Source organism: Lupinus angustifolius, chromosome LG06 (genome assembly GCF_001865875.1).
Source record: "Lupinus angustifolius cultivar Tanjil chromosome LG06, LupAngTanjil_v1.0, whole genome shotgun sequence".
In the NCBI taxonomy this organism is placed as follows: Eukaryota; Viridiplantae; Streptophyta; class Magnoliopsida; order Fabales; family Fabaceae; genus Lupinus; species Lupinus angustifolius.
In genome coordinates this window covers 24,967,030-24,981,371 of record NC_032014.1, presented here as the reverse complement: position 1 = coordinate 24,981,371, position 14,342 = coordinate 24,967,030, and the positions used below count along the sequence as shown (strand labels likewise).

General features: G+C 35.3%; 1 protein-coding gene across 1 annotated transcript; it reads right to left on the bottom strand.

Annotated features, from left to right (window-relative positions):
- Window positions 235-8,542, bottom strand: LOC109350316. Its single transcript, XM_019591546.1, has 3 exons — window positions 7,974-8,542; window positions 1,342-1,466; window positions 235-804 (listed from the first exon to the last, which is right to left on the bottom strand). The coding sequence occupies exons 1-3, from the start codon at window positions 8,389-8,391 to the stop codon at window positions 598-600; spliced, it is 750 nt and encodes a 249-aa protein (XP_019447091.1). The 5' UTR covers window positions 8,392-8,542; the 3' UTR covers window positions 235-597.

The window sequence follows — 14,342 nt, the reverse complement described above, 5'->3', positions numbered from 1 at the left end:
CTGCTACAAATTTGCAATAGACAAACATAAAAACTAGTTCATTTCCACCAAAATAATTATAATTAACATTCATACATGGCCAATATCCACAATTTATATGGTAACAACCAAGTCTTATTCCCATTAGATGAGGTTGGCTACATGGATTGACAGTATAATGTTATATCATAAATCATTCGCAATTTCTATGGTTGTTTGTTGAAAAAATGTAATGAATTCAAGTACCAATTATTAAACCATTAAATACCTGAAACATTTTACCAAGGCAACAAGTATAAACAGATAAACAGATTGGTTCATAAAAAGAATCATTTACAGGTAGTTGATGATAACCACAAAATGAGACTGAGCAACTTGTGAACAGCAAAATAACATTTCCTTGTAATAGACTAAGGCCAGAAACTGTACTTTTGTTCTGTGTTTCTCTTTTGTACCCTATAAAACCTCACATTCACCAAGTGAGTTTGCAACTAAGCTCTACATATATAAACAACTAAAAGGTTAAAACTTGCTGATGCTAATCTAACACTAAGGCTCAGATACATTTTAGATTTCAACAAGAGGAAAGTGTGAAGAAAATCTTTTAAAAACATCATCTTAAAGATCTTTCCAAACATTAAAGTCTGAACTTGATGCATTATAGCTTATAACACTATCTTGGCATCCTATAATGAATGTACTCCGAATTGGATCTACGTTTATTAAAGCGTGGGCTTTATGACTGGGGCTGGCAGCAACAGCAACCTCATCTTTGCCAATTGTCACTTCAGCATAGCCATTATCAGCTACCTCATTGTTCTCCAACTGCAGCAGGTTGCAAGTCATGATTAAGAAATTGATGCAAAATTTAAATGTTATTATGATAGAAACTGGTAAAATTGAGTAGAAAGGAAAACTACATTCTTATTGATGAATCCTAACCTTCCAGATTATTATCCAAGTGATAGAGATGCAGAAGCAGGTAGAAGTATACAAAGATTACAATGAATATCCAGAGGTTTATTTGAGAGAACCTCCTCTCCCAATTCTAACCAACTAACTTGTTTCCCGAAAACTCCTTAACTACTCATACTAGTTTCTATTTATACAGTTAGGACTACAACTGTCCTAACTAATTCTAATCTCCTAACTGAGTATTGAGATCCTGTGCTACTCTCCTGTTTCTTCTCTGATATACATTCCCCCCACATCCTATCATATTAATACAGAACTGCGAACTCAAGGATTAGGAAAAGTTTCATTAGATATCAAATGTTTAGGAAGTTCATGCATTATCTGTAGTGTACATTCCACAACTGTATCATATCATTTTATCCCCAACAAACAAGCACATGAGCTTACCCTGAATTTCGTTGCAGCACCCCAAATGACAAATGTCTCATTACAATCATGGTGTCTGTGATTTCCTCTCAACTTGCCTGGCCGAATTTCTCCAACATGAAGCGAAGCACAAGTGACAGCTCCATCTATAAAGAAGCATCGTTTCCTTTCAATTATCAGAACCACAACAACAACATAAATTTACTTTGCATAAAATTTTATTCAACAATACAAAACCAAATCATGCAAATTCACAACCAAATGCACTAAACAGTCAAGGTATCATTAGAAACATGTTTGTAAACTGAATTTTAATAATTTTGGTTTCGATTAAAAGTAGGTTTATAATAACTGGTTTATGTCAAGATACTTTAGTGTTAAAAGTAGTTTTAGTAAAATGAATCAAAATGGATTTTACATATGTAATTACCAAATTAGTATCTTTGATGCTATTATAAGAGAACAGAAAGAAAAGACGAGAGAGAGAAAAGAGAGAAGACAGAACTGAACTTTAGTGAGAATTTTATTATAATTGATATCTTTAAAAGATAAGCAAAGAGCTACTTATATAGTAGCTGAAATACAAGCTAAAGCCCAAATCTGTTTGGCAATACACTCAATCAATTATAACAAACTAACAGATTGACTAAAGTAACTATATTCTAATATACCCCCTTGAATTGGAGGGAGCTAATTTTAGGGCTGTCATAACCAATTAAGTTGAAGAATCAACTTCAAGCACTTGAAGTTGATTTCTCAGAGTCACAAATTGATTGTTGGAGAGAGCCTTTGTGAGAATATCTGTTGTTTGAAATTCAGATGGAACATGCTTCACTGAAAGAGTTTTATTCTGAACTTTGTCTCTGACAAAATAAAGATCCAGTTCTATATGTTTAGTTCTATTGTGTAGGACTGGATTATGTGACATAGCAATGGTGCTTAGATTGTCACAAAAAATAGTTGGAGTTTGATAAGTGCAATGAAGCTCCTTGAGAAGAGATTCCAGCCACATTAATTCCTGAGAAGCTAAAGCCAAACTTCTGTACTCTGCCTCTGTGCTAGACCTGGATATCGTTTGTTGCTTCTTTGACCACCACGTGACTAGATTTGGTCCAAGATAAAGGCAAGCACCAGAAGTGGATTTTCTATCATCTATATCCGAAGCTCAATCAGCATCACAGTAGGCAATGAGAGGAAGATCAGAATGAGTATTGGCAGAGGTTATAGTTAGACCTAAGTTTTTGGTTCCTTGAAGATACCTAAGGATTCTCTTAACAGCAGTCCAATGAGAATTTAGGGGTTTAGATAGGAACTGACAGACTTTGTTTACAGAGTAGGTAATGTCAGGTCTAGTAACAGTGGCATATTGTAAGGCTCCAACTATTGACCTATAGAAGGTAGGATCCTCAAACTCATCTGAACCATACTTTGTGAGTTTGCAACTTGTAGCCATAGGAGTTATGCTAGCTTTGGAATTGGACAGACTTGCCTTGTTAAGAAGGTCTCTAACATATTTGGACTGAGACAAGAAAAGGGATCCATTTTTCTGATGTTTAACTTCAATGCCCAAGAAAAAGTCCAAGGGTCCTAGCTGTTTTAGAGCAAAGGTACAGCTGAGGTCCTTAATAACTTGTTTAACAAGAGAAGGAGAAGATCCAGTTACTATGATGTCATCCACATAGACTAAGATGTAGAGCTGATGAGTGTCAGATATATGAATGAACAACGAATTATCACACTTGCTGATTTTAAACCCAAGATTGAAAAGAGAATCCTTTAATCTTTCAAACCATTGTCTTGGGGCTTGTTTTAAACCATAAATGGCTTTGTGCAACTTGCAGACTAAAGCTTTATCCCCTTGTTGAAAACCTACAGGTTGAGACATATACACTTCTTCATTTAGGATTCCATTAAGGAATGCATTGTTAATGTCTAGTTGTTCAATTATCCACTGATGAGAGACAGCTAGAGTTAGTAATACTCTTATGGTAACAGGTTTTACCACAGGAGAAAATGTTTCAGTGTAGTCAACTCCCTTTCGTTGATGAAAGCCTTTGGCCACAAGTCTTGCTTTGTACTTGTTGATGGTGCCATCTGGATTCTCTTTGATTCTGAACACCCATTTACAACCAATGGTCTGTTTATGAGGAGGAAGAGGCACCAGAGACCAGGTTCCTAGGGCCATCAGAGCATCATATTCAACCTGCATAGCTTGCTGCCAAACTGGTTCAGCAAGGGCAGCTTTAGCACTGATAGGTTCACAACTGCTTAAATGAACTCTGGGAGCAGTGGCTTGAAGAATGCCAGATTTAGACCTGGTTTGCATTGGATGAGAAGAAGTGACCATAGGGAGTGAAGTAGACTCCCTGGATGGAGCGATGGAGGGAGAGTACTCAGAACCCGAGGGAATAGGGACAGAAGGTGAAGGAATTGAAACATCAGGAGAAGCAGATGACTCACTGTCAAAACCAAGGGAAGCAGGGGATGACACGAAATGAGGAACAGAACTCGAGGGATGAACAATAGGAGAAGGAGAACTAGGAATTGACGGTTCAGGACAAGAAACTATACAAGGAGTAGGATGAAAGGATGTAAGCATTGAAGAATTAGTGAGTGGAATGACACTCTGCTTGGGTGGCTCACTGCTATAGGGAAATATATGTTCATTGAAGAGAACATCTTTTGAAATAAAGATCTTGCCATCTTGAGAAAGACATTTGTATCCTTTATGATTTAGGGAGTATCCAAGAAAGGTGCACTCTGAACTTCGAGGACTAAGTTTGTGTTTGTTGAAAGGCCTGAGTAAAGGATAACAAGCACAACCAAAGACTTTTAGAAAGCTATAATCAGGAAGATGACCAAATAAAATTTGATGAGGAGATTTGTGTTTGAGAGTATAAGAGGGAAGTCTGTTGATGAGAAAAACAGACGTAACAAAGGCATGGTCCCAAAATGACATAGGTAGGTGAGCATGACTCAGTAAAGTAAGGCCAGTGTCAACTATATGCCTATGTTTGCGTTCGACTGTACCTTGCTGATGATGCGTGTGAGGGCAGGATAGTCTATGCACAATTCCTAGAGTTTTTAAGAAGGTAGTAAACGGACGAAATTCCCCTCCAAAATCACTCTGAACAGCTTTGATAGAGTGATTAAACTAACTATGTACATATTTGAGAAAATACTGAAACACAGTAAGTGTTTCAGATTTTAGCTTTAAAAGAAAAATCCATGTGTGTTTGCTAAAAGCATCCACAATGGATAGATAATAGCGGAATCCCGATCCTGAGTAAACAGGTGCAGGGCCCCATAGGTCCACATAGACTAAAGCAAAAGGAGAATTATAAACAGTAGTAGAATTGGGAGCATGAAGTTTGTGAGCCTTACCCATACAGCAGGAAGAACAGAAATCAACTAAAGTTTTATTGACATGAGGAATCTTACATTGAGTCAAAACACTTTTTACAATTGCTTCATGAGGATGACCTAATCGTGAATGCCACAAAGAAAAAGTAGAAGTAGTATTTGTTGAATTACAATGACCGAAAACAGATTTATTACAAGCAGAATTATGCAAACTATCGTGCAGAACAGTGTGACTAAAAGTGGAAGGAGAACAGTGAGACTTAGAGCTTGGAGCAAGACCATGAAAGGCATAGAGTCCTTCCTTGGTGAGAGAACCATGAAGTAAAATTTCATTAGTAACCTGAGATTTCACAAAGCAAGCATTAGGATGAAATTCAAAGTAGCAAGAATTTTCTCTAGCAAATTGGGAAACACTTAAAAGATTCTTTGTGATAGAAGGAACTAAAAGGAGGTTATGAAGGGAAAGAGTAATTTCAGAATTGAGATTAGAGGTAAATGAAGAGTTTCCAACAGATTTAATTGGAATTCCAGTACCATTACCCATATAAATTTGATCATGACCAAATGACTCAACCGGTTCATGCACCAAGGAGGCATCAGCAGTTAGATGATTTGTTGCTCCAGAGTCTGGGTACCAGGTGACACGTCTTGAGTCACGGGGAGGAGGAGCTTCACGATGAGTAGCTTGAGCAGTCATGGCAAATTGTTGATGAGGGAATTGGTGTCCAGAGTGTGGACCAAGCCCAAGAAGAGAATTTCCAATTTGATGAGAAGAAAATTGTCCATGTTGACCATTGTTAAAATCAGTGGGGTAATCTGGATAAAAATGGGCCGGATAATAACGAGGAGGCCCAATGTTAGAGTTATTAGGGTTGTAGTGGGAATAAGGAGGTTGACGTGGCATGTAGTTAGGTGAAAGGGATTGCACGTGTTGACCAGCGTACGTTAGTGGCCCCCCATAGTTCAGAGGCGCATAGTAGCAAGCGCTGACGTCATGACCACTCCTGTTGCAATAAACACAGAAAAGAGAAGAGAAACGTCCAGAAACTCTTCCACCACGATAACGACCATTAAAGCTCCCACGACGACCACGATTTGTACCTCTATAATATCCAGAATTGCCAAATCCAGCAAATGAAGAAGGAGGTTGAATCTCAGATCTAGGTGAATAATACGACGGAGGAGCCATTGAATTAGGACGAACTTGAGATGATACCTGTCTGGATGAACTCGGTGAAGATTCTGAAGCGAGATTTACTGACAAAGCATCAGACAGAGCTTTGTGCTTATTCTTCTCAAGCCTGGATTCATAGGTCAGAAGAAAAGATTCAAGGTTGTGAATCGAAGGAGGTTCAATTTGACTCTCAATAGAGGTGATAATAGGCTGATTTTCTTCATTGAGACCATCCAGAACATAGTCAATGTGTTCAGAACTAGAGATCGGTGTTCCAATGAAGATCAATGCATCAACTAAACCTTTGATCTTAGTGAAATACTCAGAAATGGAAGACGATCCTTGTGAGATAGAGCGAAGTTGAGACCGCAGTTGTCGGCTTCGAGCTTTAGTTTGAGAATTACAATAGGCTTCAAGTTCTTCCCATAACTGCCACGAATGTGTGCAACCTACAACACGAGGTTGTAAACTTTCAGCAAGAGAATTCAGAATCCATGACAAAATCATTTGATCTACTTCTTCCCAACGAAGATAGGCAGGATTCACTTTGTTGATTAGACGATCATCGTCATTCAGAAAACGGTGAGGAATTTCGGTTCCTAACACAAATCGATTTGCGCGATTTGATGTTAGGGTTGCAAGCATGAAATGCCTCCAAACCAAATAGTTTTTCTCAGTTAGCTTCATCGAAGGAATCGGAAGAGAGAGGGGAGAAGAAACAACTTGAATCGGTGACGCAACGGAAGGAGAGAACGGAGGAGAAGAAGGAGAAGTCCCAGTGGTGTTGGTGGCAGCCATGGTGGCGTGATACCATATAAGAGAACAGAAAGAAAAGACGAGAGAGAGAGAAAAGAGAGAAGACAGAACTGAACTTTAGTGAGAATTTTATTATAATTGATATCTTTAAAAGATAAGCAAAGAGCTACTTATATAGTAGCTGAAATACAAGCTAAAGCCCAAATCTGTTTGGCAATACACTCAATCAGTTATAACAAACTAACAGATTGACTAAAGTAACTATATTCTAATAGCTATAAAGTCAGTTCTTATATTCTATGTAGGTAAGGCTGCGTACATCTACTCTCTCCAAATCTCACTAAGTGGAAGCCTTGTGCATTAAGCTGCCCTTTTTTCATTCTACGCGGGTGTGCATTGTTTATGTACATTTTATTTTAGACTTTAGTAATCGGTGTGTTTTGTCTTATATAAATTGTGCATTTAGTGTATAGTGTGTTGGTTTTAAGCACTCTGTTGTATATTGAATTTTGTTTCATTTAGTATCGGGACCTTAATTCCTATGTTATCTATTTTGGATTCTTCTTCTGCAACTGAGACGCATTCTTCTCCTCTGAGATTTTCTTAATCCTTCTTCTAAACACTCTACTTATTTTTAAGCATTAGAGGCTTAAACTTATTTGACCTATACCAGATTTGAATGTTAATGACAATGGACATCGATTATTAATGACGAATATGTCTTTAATTCTAGATATGGATCTATCTTAGTTTTATCTTATACCATTTCTGATGTACCAAAAAAACCAACCAATAATGTACATCCTGTTACCCTACAGCATTTTTGGGATCAGCAACTCCACACCACTATCTGGAACTTGACTACACACACAGAAACATTGGTTAAAGGGGAATCGATCTACTTGTAACTTGGACCAACGTGTGTTAGTGAAACCCAAATGCAGTGTTGACAAACCGAGATTTCTTAATTCTTCAACCAAAGCTTTTGAGCTTCCAAACTAGTTACGAGCAATCAATAAAAGGGTTGAGAAACATTTTCAAGAAACTCAGAACTGTGTTTTAACCCTTAAAACTCAGTTTAAATTCCTAACACGCTAATAAGCACACATCAACTTTGGAAACAAACAAAAAACAGACCAAATCCGGTGAAAACCAGAGTCTCCACAAAAGCAATCACAATTGTAGCACCAATTTTGTGGCTGCATTTTCCATCAATCATTATATGTAGAGAGAAAAAAATGTATGAATTGACTATGTGAGTTTTATAGATTGTCATTGCATCATTCACCATCAATCTTTATGCATGGATATTGAATCGCAACCACAACCTCAATTTAAAATCATAACTTAAAAATAATACCGGGGAGGCCAGAAGAGATGGCGAGTGAGACAGGGTCAAGCAACCAGCCGCGTCTATCTTTAGCAATTACAGACGGTATAGCAGAACTGAACCTAACAAGATTAGCCTTCAAGTCACTATCAGTGCTCCAATCAAGGAGCATTGTTTGGGAATAGTGAGAAGCGCGTTGGATTCGGTAAGAAAACCAAGCGAAGAATAGGAATATGAAGAGAACGAAAGGGAGTGATTGGGGCCTCCGCAGGAAATGCAGCAATGAGGTTAGAAAAGAGGGATGGGTCTGGTGGTGAAAAAAGGATGTAGGGTTTGTGGTGGTGGTGGTGGTGGTGGTATTGGAAGAAGGTGTGGTGGTGTTTATGTGTATGATTCTTCTTGGTGGTGTTGAAGCCATGTTGTTTCTCTCTGTTGGACCTCCTCTCATCGCTGATTTATTTGGTTCTGATACTGTTGTTTATGTGGGATGTGTTGTGAATTGTGATGGTTATTGTTTTGGAATGGAAAGTAAAGGGGTCGATTTGAGTGCACAATTTACATTAATGGTGCAAATAAATTGCACTTCTGACAACCGAATCAAATCATCCCTAATCGGAGTTGTAGTTATTACTCAAAATGGGTTGCATCAACCAGGTCAATCTATCAAAGGCCCAGGAAAGTATAAGACATATGTATCAAAATGTGTAGGGATCCACTTACTTCAAGAGTAAGTCTTTTAAACTTATTTTTCATCCTATCCATCAATTTTAAGGAAATCTAGTGATTTAGATCTACTCATTAATTCAAACTATTGGATTTCCCTAAAATTAATGGCTAAGATGTGAAGTCAGTCTAAAAAACTTACTTCATAGTTTAAACTTTTTGTTATACTTATCTGATTTTCCACACACTTAAATTAAACAAAGAATGTAAGACAAACTTTGACACAAACACTATCAAATAGAGAGCACAAAAGTTGAGATAGACAGGGACGTTGTGAGTCAAAGAGCGTGAGACAAACAATGATCCATTGACAGTGACAACATGAAAAAATTATGCCATGTGGACATTGAGTGATGAGACTAATGAGAGAGAATGAGCAACAAACTTATAGAGGCGTTTGTGTTTTGGTCTTTTAGAAGACATAGAAGGTTTAGGCTTTTAAAAGTCCCATTTGAGCCTGGAAGAGAAATGGAAAGACCAAAAGTTGGTAGACGGAAAGTAAGCTACTTTGCGACTTTCAAGCTATCCAAAAATTATATCCTTTTATTCATATGTATTATGATGCTGGTCCTAACCCAAACTTACTAGTTTGGGCTCAATTTTAAAGTTGCTCCACTAAGGCTAAAAAGTCTAATTTAAATAATATCTTTCTAATTTAAATAATATCTTCCTAATTTGATATGAGAGAAGATCCACTTACTCAAATTGTTGTCTCTGTAGCCATTTATATCATTAAGACGAAGATAGAAGTATATTTCATAGTTGTCTGAAAATAGATTTGTCTGTGTTTAAGACACGTTTGGGAACAAGACCTGTATGTGTTCAAGACTAGTCTACTCTTAAGGATTCATCATATTGCTGAAGTAGAATACTTTTAATCACAAATCAAATCAGAGAAAAATGAAGAGTCAATCTCGTTGAATCAAAATGGAGTAAAAGGCAGTCAACTTCTCGGAAGACTTGTTTGAATAAAAAAACAAGGAATTATCTACTTGACAAAGCTCATTTGGTCCATCTCCTTTTGTAGAAAGCAAAACACATTTTATTGCTGTCAAAAGAAAGTTCATACTACAAGTACAAAAGAGATCATTGGTCCCCACTTTTTGATACTATTATACATAACAAATATTATCTCTCTTCCATCAGAAACCTTCAACAATCATGTAGCACTAAATGATCAACAAAATACGACTATAAGGCATTATTGATGTTGCAAAAGTACAAGTGAAAATCAAGTTGGTAAGAAACAAGTTTCAATAAATATTATTTCAACGGTTATAATAATGACAACATTAATTGTCTCATCTTTAAATAGTCTCAGAATTAAGGGATAAAATCCAACATCAGTGAATAAGAGAAAATAATATGAAATCATTCAAAACTTTCGTGAACATTCTTTTCATGATTTGTATTAAATGATATTAAGCTAAATTAAACTATGTTCAACCATTTTCTATTAAATTCGTAGTCTTTCTCCTTCATATTTATTCCACTTTATGAGTGTGATTGAAAAATTTGCAAGTTATAAACTCTTTTTAACACAAACCATTGTTTAGTGTTGAGTCTAGAGAGACTAGATGTGCAAATAATACTCGAGTTGTTAAGTATGGAGAGAGTAGGTGTAAAAGCAATATTTGTTGTGTGTTGAATTATAGGGGAATCTTGTTAGATAATGGATGAACCATCATAAATTTGGTATGAACCTTCTATCTCTAAACTCCTTTTATTTAAGTTTTTATACTTTCTTTATAACCTGGGAAGTTCTGCATTGTGAAACTAAGCTTCTCAAACATCTTTTTCCTCAAGTTTTTATTAAGATAAGTTAATTGTTTTGAAAATTCTTATGCTGAAAAACGAACGAGATAGTCTTTTTAAAGTTTTTAACTATAATCAATCATTTTTCACATATTCCAAATATTTAATTTAGTAAAAATGGTAAACACAATTCTACCTCCACCCTTCATTCTTGTGTTACTTTGGTTATTTAAACGGGTATCGATGTTTAGCTTATAGGTTGAACACCTAGCATTGATGAGGAAAAAATCTACGAGATAGCAAGAGCAATTGAAACCAATAGACGCCACACTAAGGAGGAATCATCAATGACAAGACCTCCATATTTTAATGAGGAATCATCAATGGTAGTAGTCGTTGGCGAGTTTTTTGATATTGAGATGGCCTAGACAAACTCTACTCGTAAGAATGTGATTTTCACTATTAGGGACTTGAGGTTAACTTTTGCATAACCAAATTTTTCCATCCAAAATTTATAACCTGTAATGATTTTTCCTAAAAGCTTGCAGGGGTAACAACTGAAAGTGCACTCTTAGGGGACAATTTGTAACACAATTTATAATGTACGTAGAAAATCACAAAGTTAATCGTATTGTTATGATTTTGACCCTAGCAAAGATAAGGGAAGCGAAAGGTATGTGTCTAAATATTTTTTTCTTCAATTTTTTTAATGAAGAAGTTTTTTTAAAACAAATTATTAACCTAACCTGCAAATTGTGGCAGTCCATACAAAATACATAGTTTGGTTCGAAACTTTATATCAATGATTACAATATACCAAAGATTGAACTATTTTTGTGGAGGTGGTTCATTTTTGTTGTTTCATTATTCATCTTGTATTATTGTTGAATGCTTTTCCATTTCCTGAATTATTAGTAACATGTCATTTTCCATTTACAGCTTGGACACCACAAAATGTTATGAATCTTACAGTGAATGTGTTAGTTCATCTTCTTCATGTTCTCATGTAAAATACATATTCATATATTTTACCCTTCTTCATGTTCTATGCTCACATTAAAAGAATATTATGTTAATTGCTCTTTTTTTTTGTAGGGCATTAAACCAATTGAGAAAGGGAAGTCAATAGGTGATATTCCTAAAAAAAAGAATGTGTATGTCACTTTTGTCATAGTATGTGCAATCTTCAATCTCTATGTTTAATTTCTTACTGGATTAGAATGTTTATTCTTTATATCTTCAATCTATTTTTTTATTTTTGTTTTTGCAGCTATTCTTAACTGCTACATTGGACGATGACCCAGACTATGTGGAATATCTTAATTCTATTATCTACTTAGAGGATTTCCTCGACTCAAGGACACTTTGAAGAATGAGCAATTGTTGATGTTAATTTTTTTGTTTCTCTTTTGGATGGTTGTGCAAGCTCCATGAACATTGTTAATTTTCAATTCTATTTTGATCCTGAACATTTTGCTTTTATTCTATAATATAGCTCATCAAATATTTGTTGTGTTGTATTAATGTGTGTTTGTGTTGTTTAGAATATGTATTGTTGATAATTGTATATGCATGCAATCAATAGTGCATGCTCTATGCCAAGCACTTTTGTATTAATCATATACAACAACATCCTTTTAGATGATGTTGTTATATTTGATTAATTCAACAACGTTAATGTATAACAGCGCATGTATATGTGCTAGTAAAACATACTGATATTCCATTGCGCTCATTTAGATAACGCTCAAAAGCATTATTATATACCTGATAAGCGTGCTGCTAAACTACAACTCTGATGTAGTGGAGGTTGAATAATTTTCGTATTGAATGATTTTGAGGTTGAAAGAGATTTTCAGTGTTGAATGATTTTGAGAGTAATTGATTTTGTGATTTTGAGAGTTAATGAGTTTCGGTGCTGAGTAAATAAGGTCTAAGATTGCTAAATGTGTGTTAATGCGATAAAATTTTAAGTTCTTTAGGGTGTGATAAGTATTCAACAATGCTCATTAATGAGAGCCATGTAGAAGATATATAATTCAACAGAGCTCCCTACTATAAGCGTTGTTGAATGTCATAATTTCTAATCTACACAGTTAAGCACACATAGCACAACACATACCACACAACACCAAAACACAGAAAATGCAGAACATAAATGGTATTCAACACATCCAAAACACCAAAATAGCTAGAACATAAATGGTATTCAACACATACAACTACAACAAATCACAATTAAACATAAATGGTATTCGAAACAATTCAACAGAACAATATATTGAAAACATTAAATATTACATACACCCAAACAACACATTGAACATTGTAAGTACATACGACCTATGCTACAGTACATTGAACAATACATAATTTAACATGTGCTACAATTTATACTTATGCTAAAATCTACACATTGAATTCCCTAAACTACTCTTTAATAGTGAGTACATAATTTGACCAATCTTCCCTAAGATGGGTGATTTGGTCATTTGTGTATGACTCTACATAAAATTGGACTGGTGCTGGCCACTACTTCATGAAGTACAACACATAATAACTGCAATATTTCTCGTTGGATTTGTAGGGGTCTACAATTAAAATCAAATAAACATATAAGTATAAATTTTACTTGAAATATAAATACTACACATATATAATTATTTGAGATGATTTGTGTCAATACCTTTACATGAGTCTATTTGATGTTGATTTAGAATGAACATGGGCTCTGTAAATTTTTAGCCCCTAAAAAGTAGAAAATGTACATAATTACTAAACAAAAAGTGAAAATGTACATAAAATCACAAAGTTTAAATGAGTTGTCCACTTACCTAGTAAAAATTTCCTTCATATCGGGGTACTTGTTCGGATAGCCATGTTTTAATGAATCAAAATAATATATTCACTCTTCAATCTAATTAATGACAATCAAAAGTCAATATTGTCTAACAAAATATATGTATACGGTTAGGAAATGTTAAGTCCAACCCTACTAAAGAAAAGCATTAAAAAGAAAATTAAATTATGTCTCTAAAAAATTCTCACCCGATATTAAAAGGTGTAAGGAATAAATTTGCAGCTTCTTTATTTTGGATGAGCATATCAGCTACATGTTGTGTTTGACTCCCCTCATTCTTCCTTTTCTCATTGGGGTTACTCATCATCGAAGTGGTAAAATATGGGGACAATAACATCACCTTCTTTTTATTTTTCAAAATACGATTGTCATGCAAGTATCTAACATATAACACAAATGTTAGTGAATTATAATAACACCAATAATTGAATACACAAGTGAAAATATTCAATGCAAAACATATCAACTACAGATCAAATAAATATGATAAAAACGAGCATAAGGTGAAAATCACACCTTAGAATCTACATCTACAAGATCCATTGATCAAGCCACATAAGTGCCTATAGCCCCTCACACAGTCAAGGTATCCTCATTGATAGGAATTGACAACAATGTCTCACCATCGATCGCAACATCAATCGCGACCTTCACATGATTGGGTGGGATACATGCATTATGCAACATAGCATCTGATATTTTGTGCACTTTACCAACACCCACTACTTGCTTAGATGGGATATCCAGGTATAGATTGCAAGAATTGATTCACTAAATGTTAGTTAAACATATAAGTTTATGACTATGATTAAACTAAAGGGCAAATAAATGAAAATTAGTCAATTAAATTACCTCAGGAATGTTGTGAGTAGCACATGTGCAACTCACTTTGATGATGGAAGGAACATCGCCTTGTTGATGCCCCTCGGGTTTCTTCTTTTTCATTGCACTTTCAAATTCATTGAACCATTACACGAGGGTATCCAAATGGTTCTATATCCGAGCCAAGTCGGATTTGGTTGCACACTTTTGAGGGGGTAAATATTTCCGCTTGTTAACCC